At 56.9% G+C, this 22,296-nt stretch overlaps 1 protein-coding gene across 7 annotated transcripts in view; it reads left to right on the forward strand.

Annotated features, from left to right (window-relative positions):
- ADA2 (adenosine deaminase 2) overlaps positions 1–22,296 on the forward strand; it is a 41,417-nt gene that overhangs the window by 14,300 nt on the left and 4,821 nt on the right. For 2 of the 7 annotated variants that reach the window (XM_074357547.1, XM_045524093.2), the window contains 5 exons: positions 8,916–9,266; positions 10,171–10,396; positions 11,508–11,721; positions 20,722–20,849; positions 21,272–21,362. In XM_074357547.1, the coding sequence (XP_074213648.1) occupies positions 8,960–9,266; positions 10,171–10,396; positions 11,508–11,721; positions 20,722–20,849; positions 21,272–21,362 (966 nt within the window). In that variant the 5' untranslated portion in view covers positions 8,916–8,959. Of the gene's footprint in view, positions 1–1,008; positions 6,745–6,767; positions 8,663–8,915; positions 9,267–9,828; positions 10,073–10,170; positions 10,397–11,507; positions 11,722–20,721; positions 20,850–21,271; positions 21,363–22,296 lie in introns of those variants that run through there. The other 5 variants (XM_074357545.1, XM_074357548.1, XM_074357546.1 and 2 more) reach the window with 5 other exon arrangements.

The following is a 22,296-nucleotide window of genomic DNA, read 5'->3' on the forward strand; positions in this document are numbered from 1 at the left end:
CACAGGTGGCCGGCACCAGGCAGCCCAGCATGGCGCAGCAGCCAAGAAGCTGACCTAGGGGTGGGCCCTGGACACGGGGGTCTGAGCAGTTCCTGGGGAAAGACAGGGAGACGCAAATGGGCAGAGAACAAAAGGCAACTAGCCCGCGGGGGCTTGGGGGGCTCAGGCTGGTGGGACAATTGCTTGCTCGTTTACGAGATCAGCAGAGGCCTGGGCCCCAGGCCGTGGCTTTGCAGCCCCCAAGCCCTGTCTGAGCATCACCTGGGAAGGCTGCTCTCTCACTGGTCCCAGTTTCCCAGGGGCATCTGTGTCTTACGTGGCCAGCATCTGCCCGACCACAGAAGATCTGAACTAAGCACCCAAACTCCTCTCGCATTTTTAAAAACCTTCTGCAGTTGACAATCACAAGCCTCCTTGGATTACAGCCTTGTCTGCAGCCTGGAGCAGTATCTCCTGAGTAGACCTTCAACCACGGAACACCACTTCCAAGGACGCGTGGCCTGCAGTGTGCATGAACGAACCAAGGAGTCCAGGACAGCAGAGGGAAGGGGCACGGATTCAGGACGTGCTGGACGCTGGGACCGTCGCCCGCCGTCAGGAAGCTGCCCTGGAACACATTGTAGGGAAGAGTGATGCAGGAAAACGGGTGTGGGGCGTGAGGAGGGCCGAGTCCCAGGTCTCGGCTGAGCCCCTGGGACGTGCCCTGCCGGGTGTGGGTCCTTGGCTTCGCACAGGAAAGAATTCAAGTGCAGGCCACCGTTGAGGTAAGGTAGATTTATTTAGAGAGAGACGCGCTGCATAGAGTGTAAGGCAGGAGAAAGGCCAGGAAAGAGGTGTGGGGGCTGGGTGCTCAGGTCAGAGTGAAAGCAGGCGCACACTCCACAGAGACACACAGAAGAGGGCAGGCGTCTCCGAAGGGGAGGGAGCGAGAAAGGCCTCTAGGCGTGGTGTTGCCAGTTCCTCTGGGCTCAGTAGCGTCACACGCCTACAGGTGGGATCAATCCAACCGCCCTGGGGAAGGGGCTGGGAATCCCAGGGACTGGGCCACGCCCGTTCCTTGGCCTTTTGCGGTCAGCCCTGGGGCTGTCGCGGCGCCTGCGGGCATGTTGTTTATCACACTGTTACAGTGAGCGTATAACAAGCTCAAGGTCTGCTAGAAGTTAAACCTCTCAATCCTCAAGGCCAACTGGGAGTTGAGTCTTCCGCCATTTTGGTGAATCTTCCGCCATTTTGGTGTTAAATTGCTGTCCTTCCTTGAGTGGCTGTGCCCTGCCCCCTCCCCTCCTGTCTCAGGAGGAGCTGGGGTGTGGGCGCAGGGGGCCCTGGAGGGAGACGCCCGCTGCTCTCCCATCGGCTTTGAGTTCAGGCTTCTGAGCTGGTGGTTCTGGGCCTACTTCTCTCCCGGACGACCCCTGGTTTTCTGGCCACAGACCCCAGGAACCTGGCCCTCTGACTCCCTGGCCGGCCCCTGGAACTTTCTATCAACTCTCCTGGGCTCTTGCGTCCCCTTTCGTTTTTTTTTCTCTGCCCGTGTGGGTCTTTGTTTTCGTTTTTTTTTCAGTAAAGCAGTGGCCCACCCAGTTGGTCCCTTCCCTCCAGCCTGAGTCAGCCCATCACCCTGACAATGATCGCACTTAAAAATTCATTATTGTCGTTTGCATTTAAAAGGCAACCCCTTTGGCCCCTGGGCCATCTGTTTCTTGCATTACGACTTTAAAAATATTTAAGGCCCTCGCATTTACATTTTAACACGGGCCTCGCCAGGTTCTATGTTTGGGGGTGGAGTCACCCCAAATCTCTACATCTGCGCTGGGGGAAGAGGAGAGTTGCCTGGGAGGTTGGCCTGGCATACCTATAGAACAATTCCAGGTGCAAATGCAGGGTCTTGGTTAGTGGGGGGTTAGTGGGCGCCTGCAGGCAGCCCGACCCTCACGCCCTGACCCGGAGCCCACGTGGTCGCCGGTCTGACCGACAGGCTGGGCCAGCGTTACAAGGTCTTTGGTAGGACTCGGGAAGTGGCTGCTAGTGGCAGATTTATTCTGAGCCCTGTCCGTTTTGTCCCCCGCCTCTGCCCTCCTTCGTGTGGACAGGCCTGGAGAAGCGTAGTCTCAGCTGGGAACTTCCCAAGCACCGCGGCCCCGACTGTTTTCTTCCTGCAGACCTCAGCTTCTCTCTTTGAAACTCGGGGAGGAGTCAGGACAGGGTGTGGGCGTCGGGACAGAAGCTGCACCATGCAGCGTGGGCTGCCTTGGTGGGTGGGCCGGGGCCCCCTCTTTTCTCACCAGGGTCCTGGCAGCTCCCCTCCCAGGAATTTGGGTCTTTTCGTGTGTGCAGATAATGCCATAAACTGCTATTTCTTTTTCACAGGGACCCAGCTCCTGAAATGCAGTAGTTTTCACCCCTGATTGCACTTAAGAACCATTAGAGAAGTTAAAAAATAAACCCCACCAGCAGCCATGTCCCCAGCCCAGAGAAGCAGATTTAACTGGTCTGGGGTGTGGCCTAGAGGGCTGTGGTTCCTGAAACCTCCCAGGTGACCTTACCTGCGGTCCAGGCTGAGAGCCCGAGGGCCGGGACCAGCGGGCAAGAGGGCTGTCTGGGTGTGTGGGTGGAGGGTTGGAAAGCTGATGCTGGCCCCTGGGCAGCCGGGGCGGGAGGGCGTGGGGCAGTGTCCAGGGAGGAGGGGAGGGCACGCGTGTGTGGGCACCGCCCGCCAGTCCACTCTGCAGAGTGAGGAGGAGTGTGACGCGATCCTGGCCTCCGGATGAGTGAGACCGAGGCCCGAGTGGGGTCCTGGTCCAGGACCCTCCGCCCTGCACATTGCCTGCCCCCACGCGCGTGGGCCCTCAGGCACTTTATCCCCGTTCCACACGCCTGCTTGCTCCCCAGGGAGAGTCAAGGGAGGGAAGGGTACTGCACCCTCAGGCTCACCACTTGCCGTGGAATCCGGATGGAGTCTACGAACATCTCCGCGTTGAGGCCCTCACCTGTCACACGGACCGGACGGACTGCCCGCCCACCGTGCGGGTGACAGGTGGTGGTGCCCGTCGCGGGCTGTGCTCACCGTGAGGGCCCTCACTGCTGTTTTCACCTGGTCCCACCTCTTGGAAGCTGCAGGACGAGCCGCCTGGGCTGGTTATTGAACCCCTGGGACCTCCGTGTCAGCTTCTTGGACAACAGCGACAGTGATGGGGCCTGCACAGCAGTGCGAGGTGCACGGGGGCACAGAACACAGCACAAAGGGGGCCCCCTCTGCCCCCACTGCTGTCCCTTTCGCCTGCCGGGGAGCCCCCCTCTCCCCGCTCGGACACCTCTCCCTCCTGAGTGGGCACAGATTGGGGGCTTGGGGATACAGAGGAGGCAGAGAGGTTTAGAACAGGGTCAGGAAATGCACTTTGGGGCTAAAAGACCTGCTTAAGTCAGGGAACAAGGCCTGTCCACGCAGGGTCCTGTGCCCTCCTCCTGAGGCCCCTCGGTGACAAGAACTGGGAGGGGTAAGGACCCCCTGCAGCTGGATTCACTGGTCCGTTGTCCAGTGAACAAGCTGACGGAGGGGCCCGGAACAGTCTCTGTCCTCAGAGGAGATGCATCCTTCTATAAACACAGGTACCGGGGGTGCTGAGCCCAGGAGGGGCCCCTGACCAGCCCCTGAGCTGGTCTTTGTCCCTCAGGAGGGGTGGGGACTTCTAGAGAAAAGGAAGTCTAGGCTGAGATTGGAAAGTGGGAGTTGGTGGGAAGGGGAGGAAGAACTTTCCAGGCTCAGGGGACTCGTGCAGAGGCCTGGGGTCGGGGATCTGGGCCCGTCTGGGAAACGGCTGGAATTCAGGACTCTCGGGACACTGTGGAGTGAAGGGTGAGAATGGTGGGGTGCCACGGGGGGACTTCTGGAGGGTTTTTAAACAAGAAGGGACGTGCGCTGCCTTGCTTCCTGAAAGCCTCTCCCCCAGGGAGGGGACAGTCCTGGAGAAGCTTGGGCCTCAGATAAAGTGGACTCCTCGGTGCCAGAAGCGCTCAGCCAGGGAGGTCTAGGTTTCTGGGCGGCTGGCCCTGTTCCTCCCCTCCTGCAGGGGACAGCTCCTCTCCAGAACAGCCGGGTCCCCCACCCGATGCCCTGTCAGCAGATGGTGATGAAAGTTCTTCACTCCAGGAAGGCTCAGGCCCCACGTCTGCAAAGAGAAAATGCCAGCCAACGTGTACACAAGTCACCAAGGGCTGCTTCTTGTCTTTGGATTCAGAAGCCACACTGAAGGCAGAGTGATGGGTGATGAATCCCTGAACCAGCCAGAGGGGAGACCCCAGGCAGGTTAATAAGAAAAAGGGCCCCTCTCCCCAGAAAACGGGAAAGGAAAAATAAGAATGGAGCAAAACCATTACGGAGAGTGCAGAGGTAACGTGGGGCCTGCCAAGTGTGTGTCGGTGACTGGAGGCAGGATGCCGGGGCCCGAGTGACGGTCAGTGTCCACGGAAGGTGCGCTAGGACAAAGGCCAGGCTGCCCACAGGCCGGCGCTCACAGGAGGGAGGCTGCTGTGCACACGGGTCTGCGCGGCGTCTAGCAAATCGCTGGCGGGGTCGCAGGTCTTTTCCCCGGCTTTTCTTTTCCAGGCTGCGGGCGCTGCCTGTTTCTGGGGAGCACGGTCAGGAGACTCAGTGCGCAACGTGCAAAATCTCAGTAACACCTTCGTTTGTAGTGTGGCACCCCCGTCCTTAAGGAGGCCAGAAACAGCTACCTTTTCTGAAAACGGGCCTGGGGTGCTCTGCGGAAGGGACGGTGGGAGGCTGTCCGAGGCTCTGGAATGTTTTGCTTTTAATGGTCTGACTTGCTTGGCTGTTCTCCTTTGAAAGGCTCTGCGTTGCCCCCCCCCCCCCCCCCCCGGTCTGGGACCCATTTCCACCCCTACTTTTGGAGGCAGCCGGGTTATTTGTTGGCCTCGCTGCTGAGAAAACAGATCCGGCTGTTCTGAGACTTCCAGGTTTTCAGCACTTGTTCATCTGTGTACCAGCTTCCAAAACATTTCGCTGTTTTCCCCATTCCAGTTTTCTTCATCCTGGTGAACACATGCTTAAAACCACGACAACTTCTCTCGCTGTCGTTCAGTGGCTTCAGGAGGGGAGCCGGGGTAGTCCACGGGCGTGGCCTGCCACCATGCTGGAAATCAGTCCGTGCACTTACAAATGCGCCCCAACCCAGAGGACGCTCGACCAGCTCTCTGAGGACCCCATTCCTTGCAAGTTTGGTCACTGGTTCCTCAGTCCTCAGTCAATAAGAAGGGACACTTTAGAGGAGGGGACCTCTGGAGGAAAGACCTGCTGGAAGGAGCAGGTTAGCCGCGGGCAGGGGGGACGGAAGAGCCGTGTGAGGAGTGAGTGCAGGCAGGGCCGCGGGCACCTCAGCGGGGACCCCCGCGTCTGACCCTGCCCAGCTGCCCCGTTCCCGGCTCTGTCAGGCCCGCGGCCAGTCCCCGCTCCCCCAGTGCATGTGGGTTCTGCAGCCCCACGGCAGGCCGAGTGCAGGCCCCAGAGCCAAGCTTTTGAGATGTGAAAACTAGGCCCTACTTTTAACCAGAGCTTTTGGACAGAAAAGCTTCGTCTTCAGCCCTGCCCTGGTGTTTCTTCAACCTTCAGACGAGTGCTGCTCAGAGTTGGCGGCCTGCCCTCTGACCGCCAGCTTTAATCCTAGTTTTTCTTTACTACTTGCTTGTCCTTCTGATTCCTCTAATTAAAAAAAAATTACTCTTGATCGGGGAGTTTCTAATTCCAGTCTGTTTTCACTTTTGAATTTCTTCTTGCTCTGTACGCCGATGGCCCTCTTACTTCTTGGAGTGGTGACAAGGGTCCCGGGGTTCCCACGGACTAGGAGACGTGGCTTTGTGTGTGACCTGGGGCAGAAGGCAGTGGGAGGGCTGGGAAGGTGGGCGGCAGGGCAGTTCGTGGACCGTCTGCATGGCACGGAGGCTGTACCGGTGACCACGGGTGTGTCACAGTATTGACTTCCAGTAGCAGTGTCACTGAGTACTGAGACCGTGTTCTGCTCCAGGCAGGCCCTCCGCACCGAGCCCAGGGCAGCCCGGCAGCCCTGCTTTGCCATCTTCATTTTCAGCCCAGGAGACGGCAGTACAGAGAGTTTCAGTGCCATGGCCGCGGCCACACAGCTCTGCGTGGCCAGGCCTGACCTCGACGCCGGCACCAGTGCTGCATCCACTCCACTCTCCCTGCTGGCGCCGCTGTCCCCCGCCTTCCCGCTGCTCCCCACAGCCCCTGAGGTCCCCACCTCCCGCCCCTCCGCTGTCCTGTCCCCACGTCCCCGAGTCCCCCGGAAATGTTTACCTGTCATTACCTCTGCTTGTCCCTCTCCATCCAGTGGGTTGGCCCACGATTCACCATTGCTTTTGCGGGGGCGCTTCCCACAGTTCACGAGCCGGTTCTGGAGTGCCTCCTGGTGGTCCGTGAGGCCCAGAACTGTGTTCTGGATCCTACAAAACCCACGACACAGCCACTTCCAACCTCCCTGCGAGGGAGCGCAGCCCACAGACTCGCAGGACCTGACGACGCGGGTAACCCCAGACACAGGCGCGCGCGCGCACCGCGCGCACACGGACCCGCGGAAGGGCGAGCACGTGCCCGCGCTCGGAGGCCGCCGGGCCAGGGGAAGTGAAACCACACGGGAAAGTGAAGGGCCCGCCGGCCGCCCCCAGCAGAGCGGCGGGGGGACCGGCCAGCAGTCACAGCCTCCGGAGCCGCTCGAGGTAACGGCCCGGGCGGGGCGGGGGCGGGGGGGGGCGCTGTCGCTCACCGGGGGGCCCTTCCGGTAGGTGTGACAAGGGGCTCTGGGCCTGGGGACTTCCCTCAAAGGCACAGACGTGCAAGTTCCTTCCTCCATCTGGAAATAGACGAGTATATTTGTCGAGTTATCATGCACCTTCTTTTAGAAGCAAAAGCGAGGCCTGGGAGCAAGAGGAGGTGAATTGACACCTCAGGCAGGTGGCAGGGACGATTGGTGTTCCCTCCTGCGTGGCTGGGCCGGGCCAACCAGCTCCAGACACACTTCTGTCTGGCAGCCAGGAGGAGCCCCAGCTGCCGGCCACACGATGCTCGGGGGCCCTCAGAGGGGATGGAGTGCGAGGTTTTGGAGGCTGGTGGCCCGTGTTACAGGTCACTGGGGAGAGGGGACAAGGGGCAGGGCCCTTGCTGGAGGACGCCATGGGGGCAGGGGAGATGGCACCGTGACGTCTTCCTGCCCAGAGATTTCACTTTCGGCAGACACTGTCCTCTGAGGAGAGGTTCAAGGACCGGGTGAGGTCACAGGGACCCTCAGATTCAGGCTGCCACACCGCCGGCCCAGGGAACGGCCATCTGGTTCCTTAAAACTCCCTCCTGGAGTCTGATGAAATACTTGAATAAAAAAGATACACAGAATAACTGAATGCTAACCCTGGATATGACATGCCCCAGAGATTACCACACATTCCATTTTTGTTATGTCCCTGTATCTCTGTTTACTTAATATTATTCTTTAAATTAACTTGCTTTGGGGAGGAGGGTATAGCTCGGTGGTAGATTGTGTGCTTAGCCTGCACGAGGTCCTGGGTTCAATCTCCAGTACCTCCATTAAAAATAAATAAATCTAATTACCACCTCCCAAAAAAAGCAAACAAAAAGTTAACTTTCTTTTAGATTTTTTTCCATACGTATCACATTTCGAGAACTCCTGATCTTGTCCAGTTCACGTTGTTTTGCAGATGAGACATGCGGTGATTTGCCCAAAGTCTCACAAAGACGTGGTAATATGGGGCTGTGCCTGGGGCCTCCTCATGAACCGTCCAGATTCTTTCTGGTGGAAAGTGTCACACTGTCCCGTGTGCAGAAGACAACCCCAAGTGTGATTCAGACAGTTCAGGTGCCACATGCAGGGGGGTCCCTCCCTCCTCCCTGAATCCCTGCGCGCGGCCAGCCTGGGCAGCCGCCCTCGGGAAGCTTCGAGAACCCCTGATGCTGATTCTCTGGAACACCACGACACACGTCACTGCTGAGTAAGCGGCTGTGCCGCGTCCACAGCCAGTCTTCTCCTGCAGGGCTGCAGGTCTCCGTTCTGGGACAGGTTCTTGTATGACTTATTTCCTTCTCTTCCCCGCAGCTTTTCTTTTTCCTTCTGAAATGTCTGACATCTGGGGGTTGGATTTCCTGAACCAATAACTATCTCATCTCCTTCTCTCCTACTTTGACCTACTTTCTAAAACGGTTTCTTCAGTTCCATCTCTTAAAGTTGCTGGTACACTTAAAAACTTCCAGCGCTCGTGTTTGTAGTTTGTAAAAGCGCTCTCTCATTCTGCTTACTTTTCTACACCGCCTTGTTCCTGTTTCATGGACACGTCTTTTCTCGTCTCTGTGAGGCTATTTGTTACACTTCTACTGAACTTTCATTTCCTGTACTAGTTCCTTCTGTGTTAGTTTTGTTTTTGTTTTTTGTTTTTTGTCATGTTTCTCCATGAGCCTCGATCCTCTGCTCTCTGGCTACATATATATATATATATGTTAAAAATTTTAAAGTTTGTTGGTCTTTTTTGGGGGGGTAATTAGGTTTATTTATTTACTTATTTATATATTTGCTTTAATGAAAGTACTGGGGATGGAACCCAGGGCCTCCTGCTAAGCGCGCCCTCTCCGGTGAGCTATACCCTCTGCTCTGGTTATATTTAAAAGTGAAACACTAACAACCTGGTTGCAGTGTCTTCCTCTATGATGAGCAGGCCTTGCTGAGGACAAGCTCCTGGCTGGGAGGCCTCACAGTGACCTTTGCTGCGGGACCCCCCTTGTCTGTACCCAGAGGCTCCCTCTCTGGGGTCTCGGAGAAGCGTAGTCTAGCAGGGTGCAAGGAGGGGCTCGGTTCCGCGCCTAACCCTGCACATTTCGCACCCAGCCTGCCCAGGTCTCCGTCTGAGAGGCCCCCTCTCAGGCATCCGGATGCCAGCGCCACGTGCCCTGCCCTCCCTGCTGCTGGCCCTGGCCGTGTCTGCCCTCGGCTCGGCCGCGTCCAGAGACCCAGCGCGGGACCAGCTGCTGACACGAGAGAAGGCGATGCGGGTAGGGGGCCTGCTGGTGCTGGAGGAGGAGGAGCAACTGGCGGACCAGAGGCTCCGGGCCCTCAAGGAGGCTGAGATGCTGGAAGCGGCGCAGACCGGGACCTTCCCGCCCAGCATGCACTTCTTCCAGGCCAAGCGCCTCGTGGAGCGGAGTGCGGTGTTCCGGGTCCTGCAGAAGATGCCGAAAGGTAGCGGTGGGGGGGGGTGTCTCAGGGCGCGGAAGGTGGGGGCACTGAACGTGGGCCCGGCGGGCCCGGCTGACGTGGGGCAGAGACTCCACCGGCTGCTGCGCGCCCCGGAGGACGCCAGCCCTGAACTCCGGGGGCCTCGGCCTCAGAGACGGCAGGGAACGGGCCCGGGCACCGGTGGTCACTCCCGTAGGGGCTGGGAACCGTTACCCCGAGAACCGTTCTAGCCTTCTCCAGGGGCTAAGCTACCTAACAGGACACGTGCTGGAGGAATGCGCTTCCTGTAGTTTATGGCTGTAGCATCAACACATTGCTGTGAACAGTGGAGTGATTACTGTCCTGCACACAGAAACAGCAGTTTGCCGCTCTAAGGACTTTCCTACTTTTGTTTTTAGTATTACAGATATCAGAGAGTGTAAAAGCTGTGAGGAGTTGATGGAGAACGTAAGATTTAGACCACAAGGGGCCTCAAATGGCGAAGCCTGCAGGAAGCAGGAGGCGGCGGGTGGGGCCTGGGGGAGCGGGGTGAGAGAACCAGGACATGGTGGGACCCGCTGTGGGAGGGCGGGCGGGGCCCTTGTCACTCCCTTCCTCGCAGCCTCTGGAGGTGGGGTTCCCAGTGCAGAGCCAGACGCACTGGATTCCAAGCCTCCGGTGGTGTGGCCTTTCTGGATTGAGACCACCCAGGGCTTCTAACTCTTAACCCTGAGCCAGAAGTTAGCGGGCGCCCTGGAGGACACAGGCAGATGGGCGAGCTCCGAGCTGCAGAGGACAGGGTCCTGGGTTCCCAAGAAACTGCAAACCCTGTGTGTCCCCTTTCTTGTCTCCACTGCCCTCTCAGCCCCCCGGCCCCTAAGTCTGGGCCCCACCAGCTCACTCCACCCCCCGCCCTCCTCTCTTTCAGGGGCGGCCTTACACGTCCATGACTTTGGCATCGTGAGTATGGACTGGCTGGTGAAAAATGTCACCTACAGGCCCCACTGCTACTTCTGCCACACCCGGAAGGGGACCATGCTGTTCAGATTTGCTCACCCAAGCCCCCCGAAACCGGAGCCAGCAGAATGTTCCGAGTGGGTTTTGCTGGAGAAAGTTCGAAAGGGGCTGCAGAACGTCACTGAGTTTGACCAGAGGTGGGTTCGGGAGGAGGACTTCGAGCACCTGTTGCAGGTAGGGGAGGCGTGTGGCGTCTCCCAGGGATAGACCCTTACATAAACATCTGGCCTTAAAAATATCACGAGGCTTTCTGTTAACTTTATGAGATTTGCTTCACCAAGGCACTCAACACCTTTCCTGTCCATAGCGAGCTCCTGGTATGTTTAAAATCCGATTTGATCAGCAACACAGCTGCTGCTTTGAATGGGATTTGTCCAGACCCTCAGTAGGACCAGGAAGAAGAGGGTCCCCTTTCCTGGAGCCCTGAGAGCCCAGTGGTGAATGAAACAGCTTGAAAACACGATGGGCAGCTTCCTAACAAAATGCATAGTAACATTACACGTAATGTTTATTGCAGTTGGAGAAGCAGCCACAGCGGGCTTTCACGAAGTATTTCCTTTATGAAGGAGAACACGCAGCTCAGCATGGTTAAGGAGGTTACCGAGGCCGTGCAGCTCGAGAGCAGCTCAGCAGGGATGTGAACCTGGGTCCCTCCCTGCCAAGTCCGGAGTGGTCTCCATCTGAGCCCCGTGCTAGTCGGCTGGGGCGACCGAGATGGAACACCACAGACTGGCAGCTTAAACGATAGGAATCCGCTTGGTCACAGCTCTGGGAGCTGACGTCCAAGGCCAGGGTGCAGGCAGGCCCTCCCAGGCCTCCCTCCTTGGCTGGGTGCACTCCTGGGGTCTCAGGCTCCACTCTTACTGACCTCATTTGACCTCAGTTACTTCCTTAAAGGCCCCACTTCCACACTCAGTCACACTGGGAGTTAGGGTTCAACATACGAACTCTGGGGACACAACTCAGTGTGTAACACTCTCCAAGGAGAGCTTGGTCTGGGACGTCACTTCCGGGGAGTCGGCCTGGCTAAGAGGCCCAGGGAGCAGGAGAGCGGGTGCACATCCCATGAGCTGTCTCCTGGGGAGCACACGGCGGGTCCTGGGGCAGGGGGCCTCCATCCAGGAGCCCAGAAGCTTCCCTTGGCCTCTCCTCCCTGCTGGCTTCCGGGTGGGAGAAGTCAGGGGGCCCGAGTCCTGCGGGGCCTGGAGGCATGGCCTGCAGCACGCCCCCGCCCTCTTTGTGTCCCAGCAGCCTGCTGAGAAGTTTCACCCTTGTGACCGAGAGCCCCCAGGTGACCTACGCAAACCAAGACATGGTCTGGGCCAAGTTTCAAACCATCTTCTTGTCGCTCTCCGGCCTCGTGAACCATGCACCAGTGTTCAGAGACTATATCTTCCGTGGCCTGGAGGAGTTCTACCAGGACAACGTGCTCTACCTGGAGCTCAGGACCACGCTGTTCCCGGTGAGCTGCCCTGTCCCCTTGCTCCGGCAGGGCCAGGGGCCCCCCAGCCAGTATGGCTTCACCCTGAGGGGCCCTGGGCTTCCCGGGGGCCACAGGAGCAAGGAAACCTGAGCTGGAGGGCTCGGGGGTGGGGGTAGAGGCAGGGGGCCTGAGGTGGCTGCCCAGGGAAGACGGGGCGATTCACCAGAAGCAGAGCTGCTTGGGAGAGAAGCTTGAGGTGAGGCCACTGGAGGGGTGTCCCTGGATGAGGGGGGATGGGGGCAGGAGGGGGGCCTCTTCCAGAGTAAGCTGAGAAAGGGGCCCTGAAAGCATCCAGGGAGGTAAGAGACGGCTTTGCTGATTTGATTTTGAGGAAGAAAGGTCAAGGAGAAAGAAATGGGAAAAGATCAGGCAGAGTGCAAAAATACCCCAAATGTCAAAATATGAAAAAAGTCACTGACTAGGACCTTGCATTTTCACCCGAAGCAAAGGGCGACGGGGTCTTTGCAGACTTCAGCTGGAGGGGCGTGGGCTCCAGCTGGCGGAGGCGTCCCGTGAGGGGCCGGCGGGTCAGGCGCTGCTCAGGTTGGGTCCTTCCAGACCCTCCAGTCTCTGAGGACTTCCCAGAGGAGTCTGGGGGAGCCAGGGGATGGGCTGTTGTGTGAGAGGCAGCTTCGGGGGGCTCACAAGAGTGTGATGTGTTAGTTTTTTGTTTTGTTTTGTTCTTTAGAAATATTAGATTTATTTCTGTTCACTACGCAGACCAGACCTTTTTTTTTCACGGAGGTTTCAGGGATTGAACCCAAGACCTTGTGCGTGCTAAGCATGCTCTCTACTGTTAAAGCTATACCCTCCCCTGGGTTAAAGGTTTTCAGCGTCCTTTGGGTAGAGCTCTCCTCACCCTGCATGCAGGGGAGCGCAGCCTCCCACCCAGCATATCTGTGGTTCGTGGATTATTTCGAGCCAAAACAGTCAGGGCCTGAGAGACCAGGAAGAGCCTTGACCTTCGCCACAAGTGCCCAGAAGAACTGAGGCCGGGGCCTGCTCCCTGAGGGGTGCCTTCAGCAGAACTGTCCTCCAAACATGGCCTGGGGTGAGGAGGCAGCAGGGCCTGGGCCTGGAGACCTGAGTCCTCCCTGAGCCCCGCTGTCCCAGTGAACATTTGTTGGCCAAACATTTGCTTTTTATCTCCTTGTGAATTGCCTTCCTCCCCTTTGAAGTCTCAAACCTCCCGCCTCAACGTCCCCTTTTGTCTTTAGCTGAAGATGGTGTTGAAGGTGGGGGCTGCAGCCGCCTCGGTCAGTCTCAGTTTTCCTGGGTCTCTCCCGCACAGAGGTGTTATTAAACGTTTGCTTGCTTGGTTTTCTCCTGTTCATGTCTCAGGTCAATTTAATTCTTAGACCAGCCAGAAGGACCTAGAACTAGAAGGGAGAGGAAGATTTCTGCCTCCCCAACAGCTGGGGCAGGCGGCTGGATCCAGCTTTACTGGCTGGTCCTCCTGGCCCCGAGGCCGCTGCAGCTCAGGGGTCCTGGGACAGCGGAAGGCGAGAGTCCTTGCTTACTGCATCAGTCAGTCTCCCTGATCTCTGCCTGCTGGGTCTGCTGGAAACTGGAGGGCTGAGAGTCCTTTTTCTCTTTTCTAAAATTGGATTAGCAGGACAGAATATTTGTGGAGCTGGTTCTGTGGTCTTAGGGTCCACAGTTGGTAAACCGGATAGAGAATGCTTGGCCCGCTGGGCCTTGCCTCCCAGAGATGCCACTGTTCTTTGTGTCATAAGGACGAAAACCAGCGGCCTCATTGCTTCTCCTTCCGTCTTGTTCTGTGTCTTGAGAGCTTGGCCATCGACCAGTGAGGACACTCGCTCTGGTCTCTGCCATCTGGGAGGTGCAAGTACCAGTGCTTTCGCAGCCAGTCTAGACTAGACCCGGTTAGACTGGGGCTCCGGGCTGTGGCCGGCTGGTCAGAGGCACAGGTGACAGCCTGGACTTGCACCTGGCACTCTGTCCAGCTGCGCCGGCTCTCAGGAGAGTTAGTCACCAGGGGTCCCCATCCACCAGGGAACTGTCATCCCAGCCTTCACCTGTGAGCGAATGCCCTTTCTTAGACCATCCTTGAGAGGGAACATTCTGGATCTGGTGAGGCTGCGTCCTTTGCACTCTCCGGGACACCTCCTTTGTCCGTGTTTCAGCCATAAACAAAGCCTTGTTGGTTTGAGTCGCTATTGAGATCAAGGGCCAGAGGATGGATCCTCTGAACCGGAAAGACTTCAAAATTGGTAAATTTTTCAGACAGCTCTCATTGTAATCACCTGTTTTATTGGTGCCAATGTTAAAGTCAAACTAAAGGTGGATTCAAAGCAAGGGAACCTTAACTCAAACACACACAATGGCTGGGGGGCCTTACGGAATTTGTGATCTGTCTTCCCCTCCTGGGTCTTACAGACGCTAATGGAAAGCATTCAGTTAATTAACAAGGGAGCCGGAGGAAGGGAAAAGTCAGGGAACCTTTTCCAACAGGGGGAACATTTCTCAGGAGTCAGTAAAGTTGCAGGACTTGTCCCAGCAGGTGGGAATCTTGAGATGGCTATTAAATGGTTTGAATAAAACGGACATTGATGGCGTTAAAACAAAGGTTCTGATACAGCACTGCCTAAGGTTGGGTGGGCCCCAGGGACCCCTACTGGCTCCCGGCAGCATAAAAGGGCCCCAAACAAGTCCCTTCTATTTATTCCAGTTCGGAGAAATTTAAAGGCCAGAAGGTAGGGGTTACACTGAGTGACCCCACCAGCAACTGCCTGGGGCAACAGTCAGGCTGATTAACGAGTTAAAGATTGATGGAAAGGCCTGGGTTCCTTGGCTGGACCCCTCGCTGGGGACCCAAGGCCTTTTGCAGAGGACTGGGTCAAATGGCTGGGGTGGACCCCTTGGTGCAGGAGCCCCATGAGCTGTGGCACCAAAACCCATACACAGATGGAGCTGACCTTGGGCTACAGTTGAGAAAGACTTGATTGGATTACAGAGGCTGGACTGTTTGAGCGGGTGTTATTTGAAGAGGCTACGCAGTGTTGCCTGCATGTTTCATGGGAGTGGATGTTATGTCCAGCTGAGAATACTCCCCCTGCGCTACCCACATTGGTCTGACTATTGGTCCAAATTCTCGAGTGCTCCAAGGCCTTGGTGACTGACTTTGAGTCCGTGGCAGGGCCCACAGGGTGGCAGTATTTGGTTGTTATCATATTCTGTAGTCTTTACAAGCTGAGAAATTTTACTGTCTGTACATCCAAAAGTAACAGGGCTCCAGAGGACTGACACACATTGACCAGATTTATGAGAGACAGTTGTACAAACAAGAAAGTCAGAATGCAGTTTTCAGATAAAATTATCAGTCAGACCAGGCACCTGTGCTTCCTGATGAGTAAATTCTCTCTTGAAGGCAAAGCCTATCTTCTCCTGAAGCCAGATTATAGCCAGAGAGGCTTTGGGGAACCAGAGCCCTGCCGAGGTTCTACAGGAGTCCTTAACCTTGGAAAATCTGCTAAAGGCTACCACCCTTTCCCCAGGGGAAAGAAGTACCAGAATAAATTGATGATCAAAGATTACACATCTAGGAAATGCTTCTGCAAACCATGCCATGTACAGCAACTCCAATATGTTTGGATTTGGAGTCTCATACGTTTTAAAATCCTGGTTGAGATCCTAGACCAACTCTAGTGTGACTTACAAGGTTGGAGGGCCCTGTCCTGGAGGACGCTCCCCTCCCCTCCCCGAGAACCAGCCATTCCTGGCTTGAGTCAGGGCCTCTCCCTCCACCTCAGACGACGCTGCCGGGGTCCCGGGTTCTGCCTCTCCTTGCTGTGCACCCTGGACTGACGCCCTTGTCCTTGGACGTGCTAACACCTCCTCAAGGTGGGCCCAGGGGAGGGTGTGCCTCTCCCCCAGGATCCGATGCCCTTTGCGGGCTTAACACAGAGCACAGACGTGCATTTCTGAGTTCTTGGGAAGTGGGCCCAGGGGAGGGTGTGCCTCTCCCCCAGGATCCGATGCCCTTTGCGGGCTTAACACAGAGCACAGACGTGCATTTCTGAGTTCTTGGGAAGAGGGAGCGGGTCTGACCTTTGCCCCTCAGTACTTCATCAGTTTTGTGAGCAGAGTGACTAAGGGCACAAATTAAAAGCAAAGACAGGGTCCATCCACCTTCTATTAAGGAAAGACTCTCAGTTAGAGGCGAGCTGGCGCCGGCCCGGCCTGTGGAGGGCGGAGGACAGGGCGTTTCCCGGAGCCACTGTTCCCGGGTTTGGCCTGGAAGCCCCTTCTCTCCCCCAGCCTGGGCTCCGCCCCATCCTCCCCCAGGTCGGGCTCAGGCCCGCCTCACCCCCTTCCTGGGACCGCGTTCCTCCTCCTGAATCCCGGTCTTTCTAGCACCGTTGCGTTGTCCCCACAGGGCAGGGGACAGCCCCGGCTAGACAGTGAGCCCTTTCAGAGTGGCCAGTGTCCTCCAGGGCTCCAGTAGTGACAGTCACGCCTGTGGATGGTGGGTGCACAGGTGAACAACTGGGAGGTGCGGTCGGGACCCGACTGCCCGGGACTCCCAGTCTGGGGTCCCGGGTTGGGCCCGGAAGCTGCCAAGTTACACCCGCTCCCCACCGCTGCCGGCCGCGGTTCTGATGCGGACGGTCTGCCCCAGACCACGCTGTGAGAAAGGCCTTTTCAAAGCGCTTTGTCGCGTTTGAGCCTCACGACCTGCGTTTTACAGACGAGGGAACAGGCGCGCGGGAGGCTGAGGAGCCTGGCCGGGGCCACGCGGGCAGCACGGCGTGGCTGCCGGCCGCGTGCGGGCTCAGAGGCGCTCCCTGCCGGGCTCCCGGGCCTGGGGGTCGCTTCCTGCCGCCACTTTGTGCCCGCGGTCTCGGCCCTGGGGCTCCTTGCGGGGAGGGGCGGGGAGCTTTGGGGGCGGCGAGGATGGAGGGGCGGAGAGCCTCCCCCGGCCCTGCTCGCCGCGCCTCGCGGGGGCGCGGCCCCGGGGTCCACCCCGGGACTGCCCGGCCCGCCTCTCCCCTCCCCGCCGGCCCCCAGCCCGCCTTCCTGGAAGGGGGAGGGGGATGGGACTTGCCCGTTTGTTCTGGGCTGACCCTGGAACAAAGGCCTCCAGCCGCAGAGAGTCTTTGCCGCGCGCCCCCAAGAGCCGGAGCCGGGGAGCCACCGGCACATTAACAACTAAAACGTCTGCCCTGGAATTCTTTTCTGAGCCCGCGGCCTCCCCGCCCTGCTTGCGGGGCTAATTCAGGGCCTGGGATGGTGTTGATGGACTATCCTGGCTGCCCTGCCTCCTATTGTGTCACTAACGCTCCATCACAAAGGCCACTCGCCCTTAGCAACAGTTGCTAGGCGGGTCTTATCTCCTGGGCCCCATCCCTTCCCCCAGCCGGAATCGGAGGCCGGGACTGGGTCGGGCCAGCCTGCAGGGTGAAGCTGCTCCGAGACCCCGGAGGATTATCCGCAGGGGCTCCCCATCTGGCACTCCCCCGTGGGCGGCCTGGGGGGCGGGGGTGTGGACACATCGGGGGCAAAGGGAGCCCGTGATGCTGCTTCCCGTCCCTTGGTTGCTGTCACTGGTGTGACAAGCAGTCCTCCTGCTCCCCCTGCCCACCCCTACGGTTTTTTCCTGGATTCTTCATTAAAAATTCCACCTGGCTGTTTGCAGTAGCGGCCGTGTTTCATGTCACTGGTGTCACTCTGCAGCGTCCTGACAGCAGCACTTGCCCAACTACGTTAGGCTGTAATTGTGTCGTTGACAAGTCTGTGAAATCGACAAAAAAGGCGCTCTTCAGCCCAGTGGTGCATTGTACGTGAGAATCACCTGGGAAAGTCGAAAAACCGGGCCCCACCCCAGGGATGCTGACTTAATTAGTCTGCCCAGGTGTAAGCTCAGCGCACCTCCACCCCCCACTCCAGCCAGGGAGCAGGGCTGAGGTTCGTACCCCTTTGAAGCCTAAAATCCTCCTTTGTAAAATGAGACCCACCTAGTAGTGCAGTTTTGAGGATTAAATGAGATTGATAGAAAGCGTTCGCTTATTAAGTGACTAAAGCCTGAGTGGTGAGAGCTAATTGCACCGGGAGTCAGAACTTCTGAGTCCCAGTTTCTAACTGTGTGACCTTCAGCCGCTGTGCCCCCACACTTCCCTTCCGTTCCTTCCAGCTTCAAAACTCTGTAATTCCATGATCTCTTAGACAACAGGAGTTACATTGGTTTGTGAAAGGGGCATGCAGTTTGAGTAACTTGTCCACAAATTTACGGTTACTCACACTACACGTGAAGACTGAGGCGACCCAAGTTGAGTCTGCTGTGTTTTTAATTCGAGGGAGCTTGTTGCAGGGACAGAGCAGCGTGTGTGCCCCGAGTCTTCCATGACCCCCAGGCCCCCGTCGGTGCTTACAGCTGGCCCCGGTCTTACTTACTGACTCGTCTTCCCAGGAGGGCTGCAGATCTGAGTTGTCTTCCCGCGTCTGGTGATAGGTTGGCAATGACAACACTATTATTACTAGTCACCATTTCTAAGTGCTTTACAGATGTTAACTCAGTTTGATCCTTGCAACGACCCTATGAGGTATGATTGCTTTGAGATACATTGTATCTCACTGGCGCCTGAACCCCCACGGCTGACTGGAACCCCAGACCAGCTGAGAACTTTCCTCTGACACCTGACTTCGGAGCCTGTTCTCCCACATGGGCTGTGAGGCTGTGAGGGGTGCGGGTCTCACCTCAGGGCAGGTCTCCTGCTCCTGGGCTCCTGCAAGTGGGGGACTCTTGAGCATTCAGATTCCATCCTAGGTGCTTCCCTTAGGAATGCAGTGTCCTAGCCAGGAGCTCAGGGCCTGGGCAGCCCCAGTGGTGACTCACTGGTTGCCTGGAGACCAGGAAAACCTCTGGAGGTGGCTTCAGCCCCAGGAGGTTCTGTCCTCCTAGCCCTGGGAACTGGCAGTGGGATGGGAACCCCGAAAGCAGGGCCCCAGCTTCTCCAGTGACAGCATCCATGGAGGGAACCGCTGCCGCGGGCCAGCCCCTCAGACCTTGGTTGCGGTTGCATCTTTTGCATGTCTGTGCATGCTCTCGATTAATCTGCCGGGGGTCTTCTTTTAGCCAGAACTGTCAGTTGTTGATATATTTTTAAGGTTCCTCTTTTGTCTCCCTTCTGTTCTGTGAGCACTGCTCCACTGCCCCCTCCGACACCCCTCTGTGCCCTGAAACACGCCGCCTGGGGCTTAGCACGTTTAAGACTGCAGGTGGACGGCACCTGTCTTGAGGCTTATTTATGGAGCTCCCACTCTGGTCCTGTGAGAGGGGAGGTGGGACGATCAAACTGCGCGGACACACCCTCGGAGGTTGAGGAGTCTGGGCAGGTGACTCAGTAGTGACAGAGCAGTCAGGGCGCTGGGCAGACTTCTGTTCTTCCCTTCTGCAAGTCGTCCGGGTAATGCCAAGATGACTTCAAGGAATAATTTTGGATTGAGTTAATACAATGGTTCTCAAACTTTTACACTCAAAAAATTTTGAGGATCCCAAAGAGCTTTTGTTTATGTGGATTTTATCTACTGTATCCTGTATAATATAACCGGTGCTAGAAATTAAAACCGAGAAATGTTTAAAACACAAGACTACACAAGCACACAAACTTATTTGTCAGAGCAATATTGTCACATATGATGCAGATTCTGGAAAATTCTGTATACTCATGAGAGAGGGAGAGTGAAAAAAACAAATAACATCTCAAAATTTTTAAGAAGAGAGTTTTGAATTTGTAGATAGCCTGCAAAAGTCTAGGGGACCCTCGGGGGTTCCCTGGCCATACTTCGAGAACTGCTGTGGTACAGCATCAAAGATTTGAACATTCTTAGAGTGCCTTGATTAGTGACAGGAAAAGCTCTTTTATAAAATCCTGGGTTAAGTAGGAAAGGAAAGAAGTAACTTTTCCTTTACCCTCTTAGGTTCTGTTCTTGGAGCCTGCAAATTAAACCGACAATAGCCACAGTAACAGGAGAAAAGGCATATAAATTTTATTTGCTGTTGACGTTTAATTGTGTGTGTGGAGGCCTTCATGGAAAAGAAGACCCAAAGAAGTGGGTAGACCAGGTTTTTATGTACTGTTTTAACAAATGGTGATAAACAGTGGAGAATTGACAGTACACAGGAAAATGGGTTTGTGCTTCCAGGAGCAGTAAATTGGGGGAAGATGAGTATGTGGGGGAAACTAATAGAAGATGAGGGTTACTTTAAGGAGGTTTGTCTGTTCAGACCTGTCTTGGTGCCCAGCTTCTGTCTCCAGTGATCAGGGCTGTTCTCCTGGAAGGCGGACACTCTCACAAACAGAAATACATGTCCTGCTTTCAGGCAGACAGGAGGAGGGCACGGAGTTCTGTCTGCATTTGCGCTTCTTAATTGCCTTCAGCTTGAAATAATCCTTATGCAAAAGTGGCAGATTTGGGGTAGCACATTCTGACCCCCTGTCAGGACCCCAGAGATGGACAAGCAAAATGGCTGTCCCCACCACCCACCGTGTGTTTCCTCTGTCTCTCCTGCTGTACATCCCTGGCTCTTCCCGCTCTGCCCTGACCACGTCATTCTTGGCGTCCCTCCTAGTGGCTCTGGCCACCTCAGGGGCCTGCCTTGGGGGCGGAGGAGTGGGGACAGGAAGTGGACTCTTGGACCACTCTTTCTGGCTTGCATCCTCTCCTCCGCTGGCCTGTTCCTCGTCTGCTGCACACACATTTACTGAGCACTGACCACATGCCAGGCACCACTCCAGATGCAAGCAACCCAGCCATGAATGAGAGGGAGACGTCCAAGCCTCTTGGCACCAGAGAGCATCACCCCAGGCAGGGCTGGGCCTTCTGATCAACCTCAGAGGCGGTGGAAGGCATTGATGGAAGCAATTGCAAAGTCCATCCTGGTTTGGGAGATGGTCGGCAGCTGGGGACGGAGGTCTGCTCTGCTCAGCTCAGCTCTGAGTCACACTTCTCTCCCAGGTGTACGAACTGAATGGGACGGTTCACAGCCTAGAGTGGTCGGTGAGGACATATGAGGAAGTGGCTCGAGCGTTTGCAGAAAAGCATCCTGGGTTCATCGGAATCAAACTCATTTATTCGGATCACCGGTAAGGCAGAGCATGGGTGAGGCTGGGTCGTGGGCAGAGCCGCTGGGCTGGGCGGGGACAGAGGAGGAGAAGGGGCCCGGGGCTGAGACCCCCGGACGCCCCATTGCCACGGCTCTGTGTGCAGTGGTGGGAGTGCAGACTCCATCCTGAAATCACTGCTGCTTCAGGTCTTCACAGCCGGGCTGGAATGAAGGGCTTGGCAATTTTCCAGGTACTTCAGACCGTGGCCCCACATCGGCCTCAGCCTGGTGATCAGTTATGAGCTTAATGCTTTTGCCTGAATGTTCGGACAACTTCTTCATTTCAGTCTGCGGCTGGGTTCTGCCTCTGGCTGCACTGAGGGTCTGGGGGAGTGGCGGCTGGTTCCTTGGATCACAGCAGACACACCCTCATCGGCCCATGTCTCCCTGTCTCTCCCGCAGATTCAAAAATGTGTCCTGCATCAAAAAATCCGTCCAAACAGCCATGAAACTTCGTGCCCAGTTCCCCAGGATGGTGGCTGGGTTTGATCTGGTAGCAGACTCTGTCCTGCAGGGGCCCTGAGGGCAGCTCCCTGGGGCGGGCTGGGCAGCTCCACTGAGACCCTCACTAGGGGCTGCAGGGGTGTCTGGAAGCAGAGGAGGGGGCCAGGCCTAAACCCACCAGCGTTGGAGAGTGGCCCCTCCCCATCACCCAGACTTCTGAAGCTGCACATCGCGGGGTGGGGTTGCCCCCCCCACCTCCAGTCACAGCCAGGCCACACTGCCCTGGCTGACAATTCAGTAACCTCACCAATGAATCCAGCTGCCTGGCCAAAGGGCACGCCTGAGCCCTCTCACAGAATCTGCACACGTTCCCGCAGACTGTGCTTCAGCTCCTGCTCTTGGACCCACCTGGCTCCCAGGAGACAGCATCTCAAGGAACTGTTTTCTTTGGACCAGGATGTCCTTCTGGGCTCCTTGGGGGTTGCTCAAAGGATCCACCTCTCCAGAAAAGAGACAGGAGTTGCTCCCACCCCCTTTCCCTCCGTCTGTGGTTCTGACAGTGGGCCGAGAAGGAGGGCGGACGGTGGTGGACCGGTCCATACAGGGACTCGGGCGCACCAGTTGCGGGGAGCGGGGGCTGGAGTGCTCAGAGGTCCACTCGCAGGCCCCTGCGTTCCTTCCCATCTGCCCTCCGTCCGCTGCACTCAACACCCACGCTCCCTTGGTCCTGCAAGGGCATCACTGGCCCCACTCCCTCCCTTGAAAACTGGGGAATGGAACCTCTGTGTCGCAAGGCTCCCTCCTGCCCAGCCCCGGGTGTGCAGCCTGCTTCGGAAAGCATGATTTTGGTGTAGTTGTTCTTCACGGAAGTGACAGCTGAGGGACTCTGCCCGGAGCTGCCAGGGCTGGGGGCCCAAGGTGATGGAGGCTGGAGTCCTTCTGGGGATCTGCGGCGCAGCCTCTGAGTCGGGGCGAGTTGTTTC

Source organism: Camelus bactrianus, chromosome 34 (genome assembly GCF_048773025.1).
Source record: "Camelus bactrianus isolate YW-2024 breed Bactrian camel chromosome 34, ASM4877302v1, whole genome shotgun sequence".
NCBI classification, from domain to species: Eukaryota; Metazoa; Chordata; class Mammalia; order Artiodactyla; family Camelidae; genus Camelus; species Camelus bactrianus.